Source organism: Periplaneta americana, chromosome 3 (genome assembly GCF_040183065.1).
Source record: "Periplaneta americana isolate PAMFEO1 chromosome 3, P.americana_PAMFEO1_priV1, whole genome shotgun sequence".
NCBI lineage: Eukaryota > Metazoa > Arthropoda > Insecta > Blattodea > Blattidae > Periplaneta > Periplaneta americana.
Window position 1 is genome coordinate 104,983,909 of NC_091119.1, and position 24,453 is coordinate 105,008,361.

Consider the following 24,453-nt stretch of genomic DNA (forward strand, 5'->3'; position numbering starts at 1 on the left):
TTAGAAAAATTAAAGTACTTTAGAGCAGCAGTAACAAAAATATAAATGACACTCGAGAGGAAATTAGATATAGAATAAATATGGGAAATGCCTACTATTATTTGGTTGAGAAGCTTCATCTTTCAAAAAAGTTGAAAGTCAGAATTTATAAAACAGTTATATTACCGGTTGTTCTTTATGGTTGTGAAACTTGGACTCTCACTTTGAGAAAGGAACAGAAGTTAAGGTTGTTCGAGAATAAGGTGCTTAGGAAAATATTTCGGGCTAAGAGGGATGAAGTTACATGAGAATGGAGAAAGTTACACAACGAAGAACTGCGCGCATTGTATTCTTCTCCGGACATAATTAGGAACATTGAATCCAGACGTTTGAGATTGGCAGGGCATGTAGCACGTATCAGTGAACCGAGAATTGCATATAGAGTATTAGTTGGAACACCTAAGGGGAAAAGACCTTTGAGAAGTCCGAGACGTAGAGGGAGGATAATATTAAAATAGATTTGACAGAGGTGGGATATGATGGTAGGGACTGGATTAATCTTGCTCACGATAGGGACCGATGGCGATCTTATGTGGGGGCGGCAATGAACCTCCGAGTTCTCTAAAAACCATTTGTAAGTAAGTAAGCTATTGTCATGAAATCCATTACCATCTCCTTATTACTTGTAAATTATTCCTTTGTTATCATTGTTGTTTAATCAATTATCCGAAGACGTGTTTGAACATCATAAGTGACATCAATAAGGAAGTAGGCAAGTAAGTCAGGAGGTAATAGGATATGTTCTTTGGTATTATAGTGCTCAAAAGCTGAAACATTAACTATATAAAAGCGAACCGAGGATATTTTGCCACAACGAGAATCCTCAGTACTATCACTAACTCTAGCGAGAAAAGTAGAAATACTAGATCTAGGTGACCTCAGAAATGTAACCAATGCCAGTTTGTATTTTGAGGCAGTTTCCTAACATAAGAAAGGAGTATAAATTGCATAATACTGCTTTCTTAAGTAAGAACAAATGAACACCAGTAAACCTTGAGTGCTTGGAGGCTGATATATTTCTTATTGATTAAAATAAAGCACAAGAATGAAAACTGGTGCCTCTATTTAGGGAAAAATCCATCAGATGGACTTATATATTGTCGACAAAGCTGCGTTAGGCATATAATCATTTTCAGGGGATATATTTTGGAAAAATGAAAATATTGACAATCGCTACCCAGTGTCAAGTCATTTGAACGAAATGCGAGAATCTAATCCATTATTTCAGATATCTGAAGGAAAAGTGCCCTCAAATAGGAAAGAAGCTGTCACGTATTACAGATGACTGTAGGGCACTGAATTCATAAACTTAAACATATTTATAAATATAATAAATAGCAAACATCAACTGTATCAAATTAATGTAAACCGAAAACTTTCAAAGCCCTGCGCCGTGGCGTCGTGGTCTAAAGCATCCAGCCTAGGACTCGCGTTAAGAAATGCGCCTGGTTCGAGTTCTCACAGGGGAAGAAATTTTCTCATGAAATTTTGGTCAGTGTAAGGGACCGGTGCCCATCCATTATCGTGATGCACTTGGGGAGCTACGATAGGTAGCGAAATCCGGTTACGACAACCAGCTATAACGGCTGGAAGAATAATTATGCTAATCACATGATACCTCTGTTCTGGTTGTATGATCGTTTACCTCTGCAGAAGCATGTGGACGTGAGGCCAGCAATCGGCTGGTCGATCCTGGCTCTTAATAGGCTGTTGTGCCGCGGATTGATTTATTTATTCATTTTTTAAACTTTAGAGCAGTTATATTTCGCATTGAAAAATTTCGAAATTTTAATTTAAAATTATGAGGTATTTAATTGTATGCTGAAGCAACATGGAAATTACGACGAAGTGAAAAGAAGCCACTAAAAGCATTTGAAATATGGACATGGAGAAGAATGGAGCATGTGATGTGGACGGACAGAATAAGGAATGAAGCTGTGTTGGCAAGAGTGAGTGAAGAAAGAATGATGCTGAAACTGATCAGGAAGAGAAAAAGGAATTGGCTGGACCACTGGCTGAGAAGAAATTGCATACTGAAGGTTGCACTGGAAGGAATGGTGAACGGGAGAAGAGTTCGGGGCAGAAGAAGGTATCAGACGATACACGATATTAAGATATATAGATCGTATTCGGAGACTAAGAGAAAGGCAGAAAATAGGAAAGATTGGAGAATGTTGAGTTTGCATTGAAAGACCTGTCCTTTGGCAGAAAACTATGGATGAAATTAATTATAAGCAAAATCTGTGTTGTAAGGTGATAATTCCAACAAACTAAACAGTGCAGCACAACGAACAAATCAAACTACCTATAAATATAAATATAACTGACACGTCAAAGATCTGAATTGCTACATAACCAGTGGAATGTACAGGAATATGTAACATCTTCACAACACAGATATGTTTTCTTTATTTTGCTCCTAAACACAGTATGTTATTACAAGCGGATATAATTTCTTAACGGTGTACATTATGTAGGTACTTTCTACGAGTGTCACAAGGAACATAGATTGAAGAATTCATTTTTTAATATTGCGGTATATCTAATTGTCGCAGAGATAAAAGATGACAGAAGACGCGAATGCAAGCTGTTAATATTGGTTCCGTTCTTTCGAGTTTGCCAGCATCCTCCACTGGCATCTAAATGTTCATAATTATCTTAGTGAATAGCTGGATGTAAAGTGAACTAGGCGTGCTGGAAGTCAAGACAGCGTCTTCTGCAAGTGGCCACCGACTTCCCCTGACTTGAATACCCGTGGCTTTTATGGGGGTACATACAATATATGATCTATGTACCTCCACTATCTCAGAATCTGCAAGAGCTGTTACATCATATCTCTGGTGCCACATTGTCCATTCTAGTAGATATGTTGGAGAGCTTTTGGCGTGAGTGGAAATAAAGATCTGATGTCTGCTGTGTGACAAAGGGGTGCATTAAGTGCCTATGAGGTACCCTATGCAGTGTACAAGTTTTTAGTTCTTATTCCTGATGTCTCCATTTTAATGTAGGTACAGTACATACGATTACCGACAGCGACGCTATACCAGTTTATAATTACGGAGATTTTCTATGGACATCCCGTATAATTTAAACTTAATGTACAAACATAAATGCATTGTTTATAAAAAAAAGATGACCGTTATATTGGCGAAATGTTTCTAGTAAAAAGAATTAAGCATAAATGACAATGTCAGTGGCCAACAAATATGATAGGCGGAAGATGAAACATTTACTCTTAGAGAAGCATCTAGAACCATGGTCTTGGCATTTTCTGATATCTAATTAGCACTCAAACTCTATTCAATTTCAGGCTTACAAGAGGAGTCCCGAAACCTAGTATGTTCTAGAAAAACTCGGTAAGCCTATTACATTAGAGTCTGGCTGGGCGGAGGAGAATGTCTGCTGGCCTTAGCTTTGCCAGATTTAAATAAACAAATAAACAAATAAACAAACAAATAAACAAACAAATAAATAAATAAAATTAAATAAAAATAAATAAATAAACCAGTAAATAAATAAATAAATAAACAGGTAAATAAATAAATAAACAAGTAAATAAATAATAATAATAATAATAACTATTATTATTATTGTTTTATTATTATTATTATTATTATTATTATTATTATTATTATTATATTTGACTATTCTATGATGAGGATTCATACCTGATTAAATTTAGGTTCATATTTCCTGTATAATTTATATTAATTTCCTTAATTTCATTTCTAAAATGACTATGATTTTCATCTTGTATTGATTGTTCCGATAAGCTGACTAATAAGTAATGAAAATTCAATTAGACCGTCTCTGCTTATCTGTATTACAATTATAATTTATTGATGTCTTACATCAACGTTTTCGGTACCTCAGTGTACCATCTTCAGATGTATTTATGATACTAAATTTAAATTTAAACCTGGCCAATAGATACATATGTTGTGGTCTTGGATAGTGTGTGTGTGTGTGTGTGTGTGTGTGTGTGTGTGTGTGTGTGTGTGTGAATACAGTATACTGTACATACTATACCCATATATGTTTACAGTGGTTATATGGACCATAAAACACTTATATACTATCGATTGTTAAAACAACCAATGAAGATCAATTAAAAACATGTGCTCATTGTTCTACGACGTTATTTAAATACTTAACACTGTGAATTTTATGAATGTTTATCGTGACTGTTCGTTGGGGCAACTAGTTACCTTAATTGCACTGTACTGTATTGTTGAGCATAAATAAATCTTGAAGATTCTTTGCATTGTTTGTTCGATGATAAACACACATTTAATTAACACTATGATTTTGTAAAATAACATTTATGTTTGTTTTAATTCGTTTGCATTTTTTTGTCATTTTTTATCTTCATTCATTTATATATATATTCTGACAGAATTAAGGTCATAGGGCCTTCTCTTACACTCTACCACGTGACAAAATATACTGTGCAAGCAGTGAAATTTAACAAAAGTTATAGAACAGAATACTAATATATTGCAAAAAATAATAGTACATATAACAAAATCGATACTAAACAATATGAAAATAATACCATAATAGAAAAAAGAAAGTACAATACAGATCTAACCTTCATAAAAACAATCAGTAATTTCATAAAGTATTATTAAGCACATTACAATTTTATGATTTTTCACATAGAATGAGTATCTGTCAAAACTACACTTTCATAATATTAAGCGTACACTGTCATATCGACGAGAAAATATTATAAGTATTACTGCATTAGACTGAACTCACCTCGTCGGAAGTTGACTTGCATGCCCACAAGAGTGACGTCAGCTGCAAGATATTCCAGCACATCACGGAGCTCATGATGGCTTCGCAGATCTCATCGCCGCACCTTCCTCTGTCATAGTTGAATATGCGCAGCAGCCGAAAATATCCGTTGAATATGATTACAATGAATTTCAAGACCACGTCCAGCAGCATGTGAACCGCGTACGCTGAATTCAGCATATGTGCCGTGTCGCAAAGGAACTCATACGAGTCGATGAAATTTCGGAGGATGTATGACGACGGCCGGTCGAAAGACTGCGAGATCTTAGTGACCCACGGTTGTGGTACATGCATTTGAATAACTTTATCATTCAGGATTGCGAATCTCTGCTTTAGAGCAAGGATTAAATTTATGACCTCAAGATCGATGACCATCATGATCACTATGTTGCTGCTCACAGCTACATAACCCCATATATCCCAGTAAAGACTTAAGCCTTTGTTGATTATGCCAAAAATTCCTGTGAAACCGAGGTAAACTGAATGGAAACACAGCTGACTAATGATACAGAAGAGCGATCGTCTGAACCTACAAGGAACACATGGCAGCAGCTGATCGAATGCAGCAAGGCGCGAAATCACGGTGTAAACCTGACGTCGGTTGAAGAGGTTCAACAGGAAGAACGAAAAGGCCACGAGGTTGCAGGTTGCAGATTCAACTGCAGAAGCAGTTTGGAGCACTGTTGCAAACTTAACGGTAGTGTACATCTTCCAAATGAACATAATCTGGCGCCCTATCAACACCGACAATATTCCAATACTGTGAGCAAGAGCCAGCCATGATAACTTTAATCTCGCAAATCCGTTATTTTCTTCAATGACAAATGGATTCATTCCAAGAATTTTAGACAGGATGCACAGAGGTCTGATCACGGTATATATATTTAAATTTTCCATTCTTCTGAGTGCCTAGGCACGATTACACCACAAATCTACGATAGGCACAGGAGAAAGAAGAATGTATTTAGTTCTTTGTTTTTAAATTCTTAATTAATATTCAAAATGTTATCTCTCGTTTCTTTCAAGAAATATTTGTAATACGAGAGTGTGAGAACATTAATTAATTACATTTCCTCCAAGGCCAGAGACTTGTTTCTATTGAGGAGAAAATACTGAGGCACGGGAAATGCAGCAAACAATATTTTCTCTCAGAAATATAACATACTTTACATTTTTAAGAACGCCAAATTACATACATTTATTAACTATAAACAATAGATACAAACTTTTAGCATTTGTGAAAGCAAATAAAATAGAAAATCTCTGTATGTCAGTAGATGAAGAAATGTTTGCTTACGGCATACAATTCACTGTTATAAAAACGAAGAGTAAAATTTTACGGTCGAAAATCGAAATGAGAATTCAAAGTTGAGGAAAAATACGTATAATAAATTAATGAAGAATTCTGATACTACTGAATGTTCAACTTCTTGCAATCTACAGACTATCTATTCGGAAAATTTTGAGGTTTTCTTCAACAATTCAAATAGCATTGAGGCCCTGTGTAAAAGAATTCTAGGCGCGTCGAAAGAAAGACAACTTGTGTTCTAATAGTCATATCTCTTCACTACGTATTACTACAACCCAGAGATTAAACAAAACGTTGGTTGTTATGATTTTTCTATACTACTGTTCTTTACAATATTGGGTAGTCACGATGTCTCCTACAAAATGCTTAATAAGCGATTCAATAACGTTGGTGGTTTCTGATAGAATATTTATCACAGGAATTCATAAATAAGAAAATAACACAATTCTCTTCTCATGCGTTATAATGAAAAATAACAAGAGAAACATTGAAGCAAATAATGAAACTAATTACAAACAACTGAAGGTAAGCGTGTTTGGGTTAATGGACATATGGAGAGCAGAGTGGAGTAAACGCCTGTATCGAGATACATGACTGAAACATCTGTCTGTCCATCAATTGAGTACCTCTTTATTAAGCTGTTTGTCATGCAAATAGGAGTTACGAATAGTGGACATGTGTATGCATCAAACACAATGTATTAACAAAGAGAGTACATAACATGTATCTACTACATGACTTGCCGATATCTACGTATTCAGGAATGTAAACCCATTATTAATTGATTACACACATGGAGCAAGAACTAAGTAATTAGCGGTTAGTGATAGAGGACGTGATCTTCAAATAGGGGAGCATAAACTAGAAATTACACTGCCACCGTCGTAGCTCAGTCGGCAGAGGCGTTTGCCTGCTGGTTTAAACTTGTGCTCAAGCTTGGGTTCGATTTCCGCTTAGATTTTTGAGATTTTTCACAAATGTAAGCAGCTATTCCACATGTTACGGATGTTACTTACAAATGGCTTTTAAGGAACCCGTAGGTTCATTACCGCCCTTACATAAGCCCGTCATCGGTCCCTATCCTGTGCAAGATTAATCCAGTCTCTATCATCATATCCTACCTCCCTCAAATCTATTTTAATATTATCCTCCCATCTAGTCTCGGCTTCCTTCCGGTCTCCCAACTAACACTCTATATGCATTTCTGGATTCACCCATACGTGTTACATGCCCTGCCAATCTCAAACGTCTGGATTTAATGTCCCTAATTATTCAAGTGAAGAATACAATGCGTGCAGTTCTGCATTGTGCAACTTTCTCCGTTCTCCTGTAAATTCATCACTCTTAGACCCAAATATTTTCGTAAGAACCTTACTCTCAAACACCCTTAATCTCTGTTCCTCTCTCAAAGTGAGCGTACAAGTTTCACATACAGAAAAACCGGTTGTCACGGATATTACATTTTTACTACTTTTAAACTTTATACGTGGTGAATAAAAAGTAAGGGGACAAACTTCAGAAGGTAGTTTCCTGACAGGAGAGAGAATAAAAAAGGCCATATCGCATTGTGTCCATACTTATAACTCCCTAGACGCTGGTATAATGCTGACTACAAATTCAGAGAAGATACGACGTGGCCATAAAGATAGGCCTATCAAATGCTCTCTCCCCGAATTCTTAGATGTTCTCACTTCAGTTTCACAGACTACTGTGCAAAGACTTTTATAAATGCAATAGTGCTTTATACCTACGTATAGATAAATAAAACTGTTTAAGGTAAGTTAAGTGAATTGCTATTTATGTTATCATAGTTTTTACGTAATTAATTCTAGTATACTATACACTTCGTGTAATTTGAACCACTGCGAAACGTGTAACATGGCCAAATGCTAAGATGTAGTAGGATCGTTACAATATAAAGTCATTGAAGTTTAAATAATTTAAAATGAGTATAGAAATGCTCATTACGTTTTTTTTTTTAACCACTAACGTAGAAACTTTTCATTCTGCAACGGAATTTTTCAATGTTACAGTTGTTCGGATCTAATTTCTGCACATCTAAAGGACAAAACTAAAAATTTTCAAGCATTTATTATCACAGTACACTCCTCTCTTAAATTGACTGAGTTACTGACAATTCAATCAATGGCTTTCCGAAAACACGCTATGATATATTTCATATAAAACAATTTGTTTCGTTCATTACCTTTCATCCACACACTTTCGTCCACGTTCTCGTGTCCGTAACAGATTAATAATAATAATCCATGGCGCTACATCCCACGAAGGGCCAAGACCGACCAGCCGGCTGCTGGCCTTACGGCCACATGCCGAAGCAGAGGTGGACGATCATCCAACTAAAATGGAGGTATTGTGTGGTTAGCACGATGAGCTCCCCAGCCGTTATAGCTGGTTTGTGTAACAGGATTTCGCTACCTATCGCAGATTCCCAAGTGCCTCACGATGCTGGGTGGGCACCGATCCCTTACACTGGCTGAAATTTGATGAGAAAATTTCTTCCCCCATGAGGACTCGAAGCAGCGCGCATTCCTTAACGCGAGTCCTAGGCATGATGCCTTAGACCACGACGCCACGGAGCGGAACTCCACAACCGATTGATCCATACAATTTACGTCCATCCATACATTTTGTTCACACCTTTTATGTCCATAACCTTTCGTCCATCTTAGAGTACATATTTGTGTTTCCCATCTACAATTACAACACCGGAAACATGGTTGTGCTAGGTGTACGAAGCAGTCTTGGGTGGTGAACAGAGGATTAACAATGCTGTCGAAGGTTGGCACAGTATGCCTAAAAAAAAAAAAAAAAAAAAAAAAAAATAAACTAATGGTTGTTCATTATCCCAGCACTTGGAAATTTTTGGAAGTTTTGCTGGATGAACAGGAATCAAATGAGCAGTGATTATTCAATTGTTGGGAGACACACTCGAGTCCGTCCACCATTAAGTCGGACATAATTATGTTAATATTCATAAATGCATCAGGGAAATGGTTACACGGTATGAAGGCTACAAGAACGACGGCCGGCTGGAAACATAGCTGAGAGGAATTTCATATAGGTAGATTAAAAATTAACCCTGCTGAAGTTCTTCAGGAAGAAAAAAATGATGACTAATCATGTTTATGATATAAACAGCATGTACATTCAACACCATATTTAAATTTAAATAAATTCCTTTTTACCAAATGAATTATGTTTCTTGTTATATATTTTTTGCCACAGTGGACGAAATAGTCAGTGGACGAAAATATAACGGACGAATCATGAAAATGGACTAAATGGTCAGTGGACAAAACTTAATGGACAAATGTAGCAGTGGACAAAATAACAGTGGACGAAACGTAGTGGGCCAAAGGCGATATAACGATATATATATATATATATATATATATATATATATATATATATATAAAAGCCATAATTTAATTTGATTTGTACGTAATAATAGAGTCACGTAAATTCGGATGATAATAGCCTAGTTTAGTAAATATGAAAGCATGTAGTATCCCTTTGTTCGATTGTTAGATCTAGAATTAAACCTGTGTCACATATTTTCACCACTTCTTTACAGATGAACACAAAACAACCAATGAGCGAAAGGAATTGTGTGAAAAGTGGAAGGAGGAAAATTTACAACTTGCGTTGGCGTGAATGAGGTAGCAGAGGCAGCAAGAAGGTACAATATAGACTACCAAGTTCAACCTTCAAGAGGTACAACAAAAGAAAAGACTCCCAAACTGTGCAGCCTGGTCAATCACTGGACTTGCCACCACGAGATGGAAAATGATATTGTGACACTTTCTGCAGTTGGAAAAATGCTCTTCGGGTAAATAACTTACAATAATTTCTAATATCACTTTGTCAGTTATTTTGAATATTATTTAATTATTTGTTAATCTATTTAATCTTTAATTTTAAGCTGACAAGTGGAAATGTTATGGAATTACCATTATAGTTCGTAGAGAAGAACAAGCTAACTACTCGTTACAATATTACTACTAGCCAGAAGCTGCGTCACTTTCCGGGGTCCAAGCGTGCAATAAGTTGTGACTGACAAATTCCTTGAAACGTTAGAAAAACTTGTCGACCTACAGAAACTAATTGTTGCCAAAATCTTCAATATGTACAATACGAGACATCCTACAAAGACAAGAGGAGGTTTTGGCCCACTGAGGGAAACATCAGATTTGTGCCATCTCTGCCTGTGAGCGAGGTTGTCACAGGAGTCTATGCTATCAATGTGAGTGGTTTGTTTGTGAGTCCTATATAGTATTCCAGCTTAAGAAAAAACCATTGGTCTTATGAGTCTTGGCTAGTACACTGTTACAGCAAGATGCATCCGTTAGAAGAAAGAGTGAGGTATAGTATCTCTATCTCACTCTCTTCCTAACACAACAGCGTTCTAGCAAGTTTATTGCATAAGATAGGTACGTTGAGTATGATAAAAATACTATTAATGCCGTAATGTCTGCAAAAACATACATTATATTTTATATACATTATAACTAGATTTCGGACATTTAGGCCATTAATCAATTTCTAGACACCTCAACTAGGCTCCATAATGATCGAAAGTAGGCATTAAAATAAAGTTTTAGGCACCTACAAAGTTATTGCAATTACAAATAATAGTACCAATAATAATAATAATAATAATAATAATAATAATAATAATAATAATAATAATAATAAAACTGTGTTAAACATCAATACACTTATTTTATTGGGTCAAGAAGTGCTTATAATACAGATTTAAGATTATGTGCAGCACACTTTTTCCGCTATTAACTCCACACTATAATCAAACAAGAACCTAAGTTACATAGCCTACCTAATGCCTTTGTTGTTTTTCTGACAGTCAAATTTTGTGTACTTCATATAGGTAATAAGCGCAGATAATGTTGTACGTGTTTTAACAGTGTGAAATCTTAGCCTCAACTGTACCACCCCTACTTGTATGTTAAATTTATCAGTGGAGATGTTTGGCAAGAAAGCGGAAGGCTATTCCATCAATTTAGCTGTTATCTCGTTATTATTAAATTAAATATATGGTAATTTTAGAGGTGTAACACAATTTTAGCACATGAAATCGCTCTAGTTCTCAATGAAATTATGTTCTATGACTGAAAGGAAATTAATTCATTTCCAGTTCTCAAGAAAAATACTTATAAATAGTTGATGGAATAGCCCCCATATGTTCAATACTATTTTCTTAACGTGTAATCCTCTATATGCTGATTTACGCCAGGAAAAATAATGAAATTTCTCTTCTTTGGAGCATCTCTGAAGCTAAAAATGTGTTGATAATTGCTTTGTACAGATTTTGTTTTTCAATTTTTAACTAAAAGTGTCATCACTATTAGGTACTTATTACAAAATTTTTTTACAAATCATACGGCTATAAGAACTTGATTCGTTACAATTTAATTATGCATTCTATTGTATAATCTTAAAGAATTTATAATTGTAACAACTGTTGTGATAGATGCGTAAGAAAATGTAATTTTGTAGTAAAAAATCGAAAAAAAAATCTGTACGAAGCAACTATGGAATTCACAACACTTTCGTTGCAGTATATGTTGATAAGAGGCTGAACAATATAAAAGCATTGGTTTTATATCTCCCCGATATATGGCACACATTATTGTAGAGTTGACGGTTTTGTTATAATGGATAAGCTACCGAGTTATTTCTTTAACGAATGTACCAAATCTTAAGTGATGTAAGTATTAAGAATGTGTAACCAAGATGTATAAACTGATTTATTAATAATAAAATTATTAAAATAGACCTACTCTTAAACTCTAAACATGACAGAAACAATATGCAACATGGGCTACTATATTTGTTGGAACTGGAATCTCTAGTGTAAAGACGTCTATAAAATGTGTATTACTACAGTATATGTGCTTGAAGGATACAAGATTTTTATTTTATTTTAGTAGGTTATTTTACGACGTTTTATCAACATCTTAGGTTATTTAGCGTCTGAATGAGATGAAGGTGATAATCCCGGTAAAATGAGTCCGGGGTCTAGCACCGAAAGTTACCCAGCATATGCTCATATTGGGTTGAGGGAAATGCCGGAAAAAACCTCAACCGGGTAACTTGCCCCGATCGGGAATCGAACCCAGGTCACCTGGTTTCGCGGCCAGACGCCCTAACCGTTACTCCACAGGCGTGGACAGGATACAAGATAATGGATTCAAAACTTATCATAAAAAATATCATTTCTGGGAAAACTATACGCAAAACCTGAAGAATAATATTAAATGAACATAATATAACGCACAGTGTAGGGGTAAAATTTTTCAATAGATTAAAATACTTTCCAAGACAAAATAGAATAACAATAAAAATGCAACAAAAGAGTTGCAGACAAGTGTAATGAATAGACCGCGGGTTTTTAGGTCCTAGATAATAAGTTCTTTCAGTACCTTATTTATATTTCATAAAACATGAAACAGGGTCTAAAAGTTTAGGATAAGAAAACACCATAGATATTTAAAAAAAAAAATTACCGTAATGTTGACAATTTGGCAAATTTAGTGGGAAAGGCAAAGAAATCTAAGGAAATAGTACTTGAATGTCCAAATATAATTGTGTTTATATAAAAGATTAAACTTTGTCATAGGTACCGGTACTATAACTTAAAATTATATGCATACACCTAAATGCATTTAAAACTCCAAGAAAAATTTGTTTCAACTGTTCAAACCATAGTTGGCTTCGCAAGAAATTACTAAAACCTTCTCTAAGTGTTCTGGAGAAAACGTTTGGCGCTTGATGGTGAAAATCTATTTGCAAGCAGAAAAGAAACGTTCTACATCAACAGACGTGACCGGGGTATACTTCAATTTCGACACATATTCAGCTGGAATGTTGCAATCAACTACACTGGATCTTTCCACAAGAATATCTGCAGCTGCATAGTTCATTGAGGCCCTTGTTCTTTTGTAAAAAGTTTTCCATTTTTGTACGCACTTTTTCTCACACATCGCTTGGTGCTTTCTTGAGTTTTTGTTTAAATTCCTCCAGTAAAGCCACGTTATCATAGATAAGTTTCCCTGTGCCTTCCAATTCTGTAATGATTACCACAAGTTACGTATAGTGGGACCTAATGAGAGCCAAATCACGGGGTATGGAGGGAATTTCGAGTACCGAACTGTTTTGCCTAAGTGACACAAGCAGCATCTTTGGGTAGAATTTTTTATGATATCCTGGATCTTTAAGAAATGCTCACTGTAGTACTCGTCTGCTCTTAACTATGTACGGTACTCCATCGTGTAAGAACTGGCTGAGGTGGCATAGGAATATCTGGAAGCTCTTCTCTGAAAGCCTGTATCCTTGATGGTGCCTTAACGAAAACTTCCTTCACCATAGAGATTAATTTATTGACCCTAGGAAATTATTTACATTTACTTGTTCTGCTACGCGTTTCATGGGCAAGACACGTCACTTGTAACATGAAGGCCAGAATACATTAAGCAACGCCATTGCAGCAACCATGTATGCCGTGACATTTGTGTAGGTGAGCAGCGCTTTGTTTTTGTCAACATTATTTGGATATAGTACTTTTAGTCCAGTGTTGAAAATTATGCGATTGTTTCCTGGTTTGACGTAGCAAGTTGCGTTATGCATGTCAGGTAAGCTCAGGTTGGCGCATCTGAATTAAACTTCCCTACATCTAAATTCGCAATGTGTTGAGGAAAATCGTTATCGTTTCGTCAACTGATATCCAGATGTGTGAGTCTCCAATATCTTGTCGGATTCTGTTCATTGCGTCATTGCAGGTTGAATGCAGGTAATTTTCGCGCACCGATGACTCAGAAGGGACTGATTGGTGGCAGTATTTTTCAACATATACTTTTGACTGTTGGATTTTCTTTTTTCCGGAATGGAAAGTAGATATAGTATAAGTCACTGTAAAACTGATACCTTTCGCTGAATTCTTCAGATGATTGTATCAAAAGAATTTGCTTAAGTTTAAATTTGCGTTCGGCATTTGACTTCTTGTGTATACTGAATTAAATGAGACTTTTTATAACTTGAATCCTAAAAAAGAAAGAGGATACTATACAGAGTGATCACGACGATTTACCGTCACTTACGGAGCTTATTTCCGAAGACATTCTGAGCAAAAAATATCATATAAACATTCGTTAATATCTCAATATTTTTAGAGTTACACTAATTTGAAGTTGTTAGTTAGTTTCTTCAGTTTTAAGGGTAAAAAATATTACAAATAAAGAATGAACTATTCAAATGTGCCATTTCTTTAATTGGCTGGTGTTCTGAAGCTAAAAATGTGTTAATTGCTTTGAATATATTTTGTTTTTCAATTTTTAACTAAAAATTGTCATCATTATTAAGCACTTATCACAAAAATTTTTACAAATCATACGACTTTATGAACTCGATTCTTTACAGCTTAATTATGTATCCTATTGTACAATCTGAAAGAATTTACAATTATAACAATTATTGTTGTGATAGATGCGCAAGAAAATTTAATTTTGTTTCGATAGATACGTAAGAAAATGGAATTTTGTAGTTAAAAATCGAAACAAAAATTCTGTACGAAGCAACTATGGAATTCACAACATATTTTAGTTTCAGAATACTAGCTCATTATATAAAGATACTCCTGAATAGTTCACTCTTTATCTGTAATATTCTTTTACCCCTAAAACTCAAGAATAATGGTATTTTACAAAAAAAAAAACTTCAAATTAGTGTAATTCTGAAAATATTGAGATTAGGACAAATGTTTATATGACATTTTTTGCTCAGAATATCTTCGGAAATAAGTTCCGTATGGGACGGTAAGTCCTAGTGAATCACTCTGTATAGAGTACAAATAGCAAACTCTTCGATAATTAATTCACATAATTCGAAATTAATATCTGCTTGACATTTGCTCACTTTAATATAAGACCTAACGCATTCACTTAATAATGATTAAGCTCGCGAAAAGAAAATCGTAACTCTGAAATAAAGTCAAAAAATAACTCCGAAAAAATAAAACTTAACTCACCTCTTTGTTATATACTTTGAAGAATATAACTATATTTCTCCATCTGTCGAAAGCTTCGAAAATTCTTGAAGCCACTGCCTTAAATGGCTTGCTTTGGAACTCGCTACTTTTGGCTTTGTCAACTTAAAGAAAAGACTGTTACATACAGTTCTGTTACATATTGACTTTCGAAATCCTTAGTGTATTTAAATTACCAAACTCTTGGTTACTCCTATTGTTGTCAGTAAAGTTAGCTAGATTCAAACAGTCAATAAAATAGAAGCGATCCTCGAGTCAGAGAGACAGCGAGAGAAAAAGAGAGAGAGACAGCGAGAGACATAGACAGAGACATAAAAGTCATAGAGAGAGACACTAGATACATAGAGGGACACGTAGAGACATAGAGAGAAAGAGAGAGAGCAGGAGAGAAAGAGAGAGAGACAGCGAGAGACATAGACAGAGACATAAAAGTCATAGAGAGAGACACTAGATACATAGAGGGACACGTAGAGACATAGAGAGAAAGAGAGAGAGCAGGAGAGAAAGAAAGAGAGAGAGACAGCGAGAGGCATAGACAGAAATATAAAGTCATAGAGAGAGACAGTAGATACATAGAGGGACACGTAGAGACATAGAGAAAGAGCAGGAGAGAGGAAAAGAGAGACAGACAGCGAGAGACATAGACAGAGACATAAAGAGTCATAGAGAGAGACACTAGATACATAAAGAGACACGTAGAGACATAGAGAGAAAGAAAGAGAGTAGGAGAGAGAAAAAGAGAGAGAGACAGCGAGAGACATAGACAGAAACATAAAAAGTCACAGAGAGACACTGGATATATAGAGAGAGACATAGAGAGAGACAGTAGGAGAGAGAAAAAGAGAGACAGCGAGACAGACAGAGACATAAAAAGTCATAGAGAGACACTAGATACATAGAGAGACATAGAGAGAAAGAGAGAGAGAGAGTAGGGGAGAGAAGAAGAGAGACAGCGAGAGACACAGACAGAAACATAGAAAGTCATAGAGAGAGACACTAGATACGTAGAGACAAGTAGAGACATAAGGAGAGAGAGAGAGATAGCAGGAGAGAGAAAAAGAGAGAGAGACAGCGAGAGACATAGACAGAGACATAAAGTCATAGAGAGAGAACTAGAGACATAGAGAGACACTACAGACAGAGAGAAATAGAGATAGAAGAGAGAGATAGAGAAATATAGAGATAGTGATATATATAGAGAGAGACGGATATATACTAAATTCCAAAGCTATGCGTTATCAATATAAAAATATTTTTTGTCCTAAAGATGCGTAGTCCCGTGATGAATGAAGACGACGCATAATATTTCGAGAATAAGAAACACGCACAACGCCAGTATACTGCAAGAGTAAAATCCTTGTACAAATAGAAGAAGGATGTCAGCATCAATAACTATTAGACAAATTTCATAAATAATGAACACTAATACAAGTTATCTAATAACGGCTCATACAATATTATTTTACAGTAACATGCGATACTTCACAAGAAAATAAATGTCTTTGAAGAAGGAACACATTTTTCGTCTCCTTTACATTGCAATGATAAGATATTGCTTAACTCCTGCGACAAACGAAACTAAATTCAAGCAAGTGAGCCTGTTTTAAATAGTGATAGATTGAAAGCGGAGTAAAACAGCGCCAATATTCAAATGCACGGCCCATTCGTTTGTATGTCCGTCAAGTGAACACCTCTCCATTAAGCTATTTGCTATGCAAATATCAGTTCCCAATAGCAGTCATTAAATTGGATGTGTGTACCCATCACACACGTGTTTATTAACACAGCGAATACAGTAGCCTATGTCTCCCCTCCACAGCTCCCCAAGTTCTGCGTAGTTTCTGAATGTAAACTAATTTATCGATTACACTCGTAGGGCAAAAATGGTTGCAATATCTTCGAGAAGGAATGAATAAAATTAGTATAATAAAAGCCCCCTTACTTATATCCGAGTAAAATCGTTGTAGCCTATAAATCGAAGGCCCAGTTCAAAACGGAAACAACTCTGAGACACAGTACATGAGAGTAGGTCACCAAAGGGAAAACTGAGAGGTAGAACTTAAACTGAGGGGATTCGATCCGGCATCGGGGCTGGAATCCGGTGTGGCTTAGTGGATAAAGCTTCAGCACGTAGAGCTGAAAACCCGGGTTCGAGTCTCGGTGCTGGAGAGAGTTTTTCTCTGTTCTATCCATCCTTTATCATATGAGCCGTTCAGAGCAGAAGTGGTGTAAGTCAAAATTGGGTAATGAGGTTTAAAGTAAACATTCTGTAAAATACAGCGCAAAGTAGTAATTAATATGTCTTTCGTGCCATCCACTGACTACTACTAGTTTAAATAAATTGAATATTAATAGCTACTTTGCGCTGTATTTTACATAATGTTTACTTTAACCCTCATTACCCATTTTTGACTTGCATCATTTCTGCTCTGAACGTTTCATATGGTAACGCAGAATTCCTGCACGAAAATATGATATGTACTTCGGTATATCATAGTAACTAAATTTAAAGTTTTGAGATAAATACATTTTTAAAGTTTCATGTTTCTGTGAAAAATCCAATTAACATCACTCTAATTTGAAACTTATCATAAGTATATATAAAACATCGTTAACAGAATTTTGAGTAATTACAATGATCCCGGAATTTTACTTGGAAGTTTGTTTTTTATGACATATTTTGAATTGTTGCCTTTTTGATCTGGCACTTAGGGTAAATTGACAGCAACTGTTTTGAGACAGAGTAATCTTAAATAGAAAAGAAATAACTTCAGTTAGAGATTTATTAAACGATAACAATAGAATACTGAGTTATAGGAAATGGATATATTCAGAGGTAAACAAATCCCGGGTGCCAAGTTACCATGGCGCCTAAAAATTTTTATGTGGAGCCTGAGTCTGAGTTCAAAACTTTTAAGACTAGGAGCCACGGTGGTCTAGTGGCTAGAGCGCTGACTAATAATCCTGTGGTCCCAGGTGCGATCCCCAGCCTACCCCCGATTTAGAACTTTTGTTGGGCAAGCCCGTGGTCCAGGAAACACAGGGGGTTTTTCTCCGGCAGCTCCGGTACCCCTGTGGCTTCTCAACAAATCTTCATCTCACCGCGGGTATAGCGTAGACCAGCCTCCTATGTCGCACCCTGGGCAACGATTCTGCCGGTAAATTGGTCTACATAACTGTATTCATATGGGTGAATGCTGAACAGTTAAGTACCCGCGGTCAGTAAAAAAAAATACTTCGATTTATTTTATGCTGCTATGAATAACACATAATAATGCCACCGGCGTAGCTCAGTCCGCTAAGGCGCTTGCCTGTCGAGCAGGAGTTGCGCTGGGGCGTGGCTTCGATTCCCGCTTTGATTACCTCGTTGGGGTTTTTCCGAGGTTTTCTCCAACTGTAAGACAAATGTCAGATATTCTATGACAAATCATCAGCCTCATCTCGCCAAATATCATCTCGCTATCACCAATCCTATCGACACTAAATAACCTAGCAGTTTGTACAGCGTCGCTAAATAACCAAGTAAAAAATGCTAGGCCTACATAATGTTAACAAAAGCGGTCATAGGAATAATTTTCTTCATCCATATGAAGGCAGTTGTGTAGACCAATTTACCGACAGCCTCCTATGGCGCCCGAAAACTTTGGTGTTTTGTCTATCTCTATAGTACATAGGCCTAATATTTAATGGTTCATTACGGAATTGTTCATTGCACTCAAATAAATGTGATTCATTAGAGTGTATTAAAGAACTCTTGGAAAATCTAGCTATGTATGTTATGATAAATTCTGAGTTTGTTTTTGGGAACATGCAATCAAGTTTGCACAATTTATTCTAAACAACAACTTTTTGAGTATTTTCCGGGTGACACTCAGAACAGTACAACAGTCACACATGGATACTAAATCCAGTTTCAGACAGTTGCGTTCTACTGGCTGAAATTAAAATAATAATAGTAATCGATAATAATAATAATAATAATAATAATAATAATAATAATAATAATAATTTAAATATGTATGTACCTACTGCAAAGTGTAGACCAAAAATTGGTGTGTATCGAATACAGAGTACAGATTTGAGAGCTACGTTCTGAAAAACATACAAACTTGTCACATTAATAACATTATTTTTACTTTAGTGTATTCCTACTGAAAATGATATATTTTTTTTAATAAATATTGTTTATGTTTCTGACCACAGAGTAAGTGTATGTTAATAAGGGTTTTCTTGCTTCATTTCGTAAATCATCTCGTGATACCCTTCAGTTATTTACACGATTCCCAGTTTGGAAACCACTGCTCTAACCGAAGCAAATATGAAAAATAGTTTACACGTAAAACGTCAAGGAGTCGTAAGGGCAGCGAGGATCATGGATAAGACGAGAGCTATGTGGTCGCATTGATTTAAACAATAGTTGATTTAACATAGTCTGATTACACAGTACTTAACAGTGACAACAATTTTCAAAAGAATATAATTTTCTGCAATGACATTATTATTATTATTATTATTATTATTATTATTATTATCATTATTACTATTATTATTATTATTATTATTATTATTATTATTATTATTATTATTATTATTATTATTTGCAATTCCGAATAACTCGTTTGTGTCACACTGATAATATATAAATCATTTCGACTATCAATTGCATTGTTAAATTTAAATTAGGGGAATGTGAAGATAAATGAAAACAACTATCACAACTTTATTACAAATCCCAAACATCCTTAGAATCCTGACCAATCTCACAATAACAATCACGAATAACAAAACGTTTTACACAATAAATTAGAGTGATCCGATTGAATTCAATTGAAAGAGGAGAAGTGGGAGGAGAAATTTAAAAGGTACGCAAAACGCGTCCTCGCAAAGGGTTCGGGGCTGAAAGAAACTGAATATGTGAGCTCCAAGCCTGTTGGCCACTTGTCTCACTCCGGGTTACGCTGCTCCATTGAAGGAGCTCTAGAAAATTTTGAAGGGGAAAAGCCGAAAATGGCCGTAATCTCTTAGATGATCCTATGAATCCCTTGTAACTTTTATTGAACCTGAGCCTCTCCATGAACAAGTCGTCACTGGGTTTCAATACAGGAACATGTTATCTGTATTTCAAGTACTTTAATTGAAAACCTTTGTATGACTAATCCGTAAAACTCTAAATTTCGAAATTTACAAATGTATTTACGTAAATAGATTTTCACATAAATATCCTTACAATTGATTAAGTTTCCATCTGTATCCCTTAACTTGTATTTTGCGAAAAAGATCTCCCACAGTTTTTAGTTAAGAATTTCTCACAATAATATTTATAAATAAAGTGATTTGGATATTAAAGAAATGTACTGACTTGTGTAATTTCCGCTTCCATTCCGTAAATGCTTCACTGACTCACAGAAGACATGTAATTTCCTGGTAGCTGGAACTGAGTTAATATGACGAGGTATGTTGACACAGCACCGACAATCTGAAAATGCATTTCATTATATTTATTGCAAACTCGTTTAGCATGTATTACTCTATCGCTTAATATAACAAAAAAAATTTATAAATTTTGAAGGACAGACACTGAAAGTTTTGCAGTTACTATAAAGTGCATCTATTCTCTATGTAAGTAATGCTAAAATAATCTATTATGAGCATTAGTACGTATTTCACTCTTAATGAAAGTTTAAAATGTAATTTTAGATGATTTTTTTTTGTCAAATAATATATTCAGGTCGCCTATTTTCATTATAATTTTCTGATAACATTAATCCATTCACAGTCTTCAGTTTTTCTTGTACACTAAATAAAGAGTAGGGGAGAGTCGGGTAGTATCGGACATCGGGTAATATCGGACAGTGCGTTTCTTTAATCTATTACCATATGACATGGTTACGTTTCTCTATGCGACATCACAGAAACGTAACCATGTCAATCAGGTACTATCATCGTGTGGTAGATGAAAGAAACTCACTGTCCGATATTACCCGATGTCCGATACTATCCGACTCTTCCCTAAACATAAAATAAATGTAGACTGAGCGACATTTTGCTCTACCGCTACAAGCTTCATTTTGCATCTCCGAGCGCACCAACAATAAAGGTATAATCGAAATATTGAAGTTTGTCTTTAAGACAGCGCCAGTCAGCAGCAGTAATGGTTTTTAGTACTTCGAAACAATTTTCTCATTATTTACTTCAAGTAACGCATGTCTCAAAATTCCTCATATTACTCATACATTATAATTATACATGATGTTTTAAAAAGATTGTAAAAACTTCAGGGTGGTAGGACTGATAGAGCAAGACAAGGGCTATCGGAATGAATCCTGTGCTGCTTGATCACCTTGGTGATATGAACTTAAAGCGGAGGGGTGTAGGGGGCGGGTGATGGGTCTCATGCGGCCGGTGGGCTGGTACACCTCATTCTCATTCATCCCATAATTCGGGGTGCACAATAGATCACTGTCGAGCCGACGTGCTGAATGGTCGTCCTTAATCCTACCCTTGCTGCTGCTGCTATTAATTATTTTGCTTACTATGTATTTTATGTTTTTGTATAATTTTTTACTCGCCCCACAACTTGCAACTACATAGCTTATGTAATATCTATGACATACAAAAAATGCAATAAAAATGAAATCCCAGACCAATGATTCGCAAAGAAAACTGAGTTTATATTGTTACGTATTATTACATAGGCTATAAACGAAATGGGCAACAATTTTATAAGAAATTTTGAATGCATTTAATAACCTTTCGTAATTTCTGGGTAAAGGATACACACATAATTAGAACTATTTAAGCAAAATTATAACGTGTGTATAGTGAAAGGTGATTAGTTTCAGGGATTGTTAAATATAATTTTGAGTGCAACTGCTATAATAAAATTGTCCAGGGAAACCGGAGTACAAGAAGGGAGCCGATCTCACAGTATCTTTGTCTTCTACCAATGTCACAGACTTACATTTACATAACATGCGGAATCAAGTAAGTTATTGACTTTAAATCTATAGCTCAAAACTCACCGAATATAGCAGTGTGAAATCTATAGGAAAGAAGCCGCAAGCAGAGAATTGTACTGTACGATGGGAGAACTGCAAGGACAGCAACTCAAGCTGCAACAAGCAAAAATCAATCAGTCAACACTCATTATCAAGTACAGTATTTTCCAAATCAGTCTTCGTGGCAGTAAGAAATGTCTAGGGTTTCAACTCAACCCACCTCAAGTCCTACTCTTCCCGATCCTCATAATAGTAGTATTGGTAGAGTAGTAGTAGTAGTAGTAGTAGTAGTAGTAGTAGTAGTAGTAGTAGTAGTAGTAGCAGTAGTAGTAGTAGCAGTAGTAGTAGTAATAATAATAATAATAATAATAATAATAATAATAATAATAATAATAATAATGTGGTGATCGGTGGTCAACAGACATGGGCCAATAAGAGTCCAGCACAAGTGATAAAATAATAATACAGAATTATGTAGAAATAAAATTTTAATACAATTGAAAATTTAAATAAATTCAAATTGTACCTAATTTTAATTAATGAATGCACAAAAAATATAAATAAAACCATCTTAAACGAAGAATTTATGTCTAATCTATGATATATAATACTATGAGAATACTAGAGATGATACAATTAAAATTAAGTATAATTTTTGGTCAATGTAGAGTATCCAATTCCTACTGAACTAATATTGGTTGAACGAGCATTGAGCGACTTCCGCCGATTTTGGAATAGACACCGACGCACTTAGGTTAGGTTAGGTTAGGTTAGGTTAGTTTAAGCTTTTATTATCACGTCAAGATGAAGGTGAAAGCGATTGAGTGTGATTTTTTGTTTTCTTTGTTGGCAGTTCAAGTGCGTCGGTCTATTCCAAAATCGGCGGAAGTCGCTCAACGCTCGTTTCACCCGAATATTTCACACTTTTATCACTGCCAATGTTGCACTATAATCCAATTTTCGCAAATCTAATGTAAAAGACTGCCTACACAAGCAACAAGTTATACTAAATGTTTAGGATTAGTGTAAAACTGGCCTATGTCTCCTATAGTGGGCGGGACATAAGTAACATTCACCTAATTTTTAAAAGAATACATAGTGCTGTGATAAGTCATTGCAAAGATCAAACTAAATTTATAAAGTACATTGAAAGGGTCGATCAGCCAATCAACCAATCACATGACGTGACGCATAACCTAAGTTTAACATTTTGTTTGAAGTATCACACCAAAAGAGGTGTTTGCCTTGCCAGGTTTCCAGATCAAACATGAGGAAGCCGGCCTCCCATAATACAAAATCATTATAACACAAATATTATATAAACAAAACAAAAAGGATTAGATTAATTGGCCAGTGGAATTTCGGTGTTCTGAAAAAAAAAATTGTTTGAATTCACCTACAATTCTCCTAATCGAAACTTCAGCCCACTGACATTTCAATAGATAATTTTTAATGATCGACAGGCTGGAGTTGCATTGGCTTATTGAAAGGCTGAATTGTCGCTATGACTTCTTGTATTGAACATATTAATAACGACACTTGCTTTAAAACTTCTGTAAATTCTAGTACAAAGTTTTGGATGTTATAAGAACGCAACAATTTATGAAGTTCATGTAATTCTGTCTGTAACGGTTGAGATGTTTGTCTAGATGCTGATTGAGAATTGATAGACGCTATTTTAGCCCAAGTTCAAGGTGAGACCGAAGGTGATGGAGATTGCATTCTGATTTCACTTTGTAGTATTGGTTTCGGCGTGGTGAGGTTAACGTATGAAATAAACTTTGGGCATTGACGATAGCTCGCTGTATGTTTATCTCCACAATTTGCACAGAGAGCTTCATGTTGTGGTCAGTCAGCTATAGCATATTCATCCGTGCACCTAACACATTTACTTTGGTGATGACACACTGTAGTCACGTGACAAAAAGCCTGACATACTAAGTTTCGAATCTTCTTGGAAATCAGTTGCTTTTGAAGTAAATTGACGAACAATTGATGGGTTCATAGCCATAGTGGGCCAAGCGCCATTTATTAAAAACGCAGAAAGCAAGGGTTAAAGGTAAGTGAATACCGTAGTTTAATGAAGATTGACATATCATTTAGTTTTAATGTCTATACTTTATATTACTTGCTATATGTTTCCATTGAATTATGGTAATAACTTCATTTTAACCCTTGTTATCTATGGTTTTAGTAAATTGCGCTTGGCCCACTATGGTTCTGAACCA

The 24,453-nt window shown here is 35.4% G+C and overlaps 1 protein-coding gene across 1 annotated transcript in view; it reads right to left on the minus strand.

Annotated features, from left to right (window-relative positions):
* Window positions 1-24,453, minus strand: part of LOC138696356 (putative gustatory receptor 28b) — a 447,398-nt gene that overhangs the window by 81,581 nt on the left and 341,364 nt on the right. Inside the window, exons 3-4 of the mRNA XM_069821182.1 lie at window positions 22,250-22,339; window positions 20,587-20,703 (exon numbers count right to left, since the gene is read on the minus strand). Coding sequence (XP_069677283.1) covers window positions 20,587-20,607 — 21 coding nt within the window. The 5' untranslated portion in view covers window positions 20,608-20,703; window positions 22,250-22,339. The remainder of the gene's footprint in view (window positions 1-20,586; window positions 20,704-22,249; window positions 22,340-24,453) is intronic.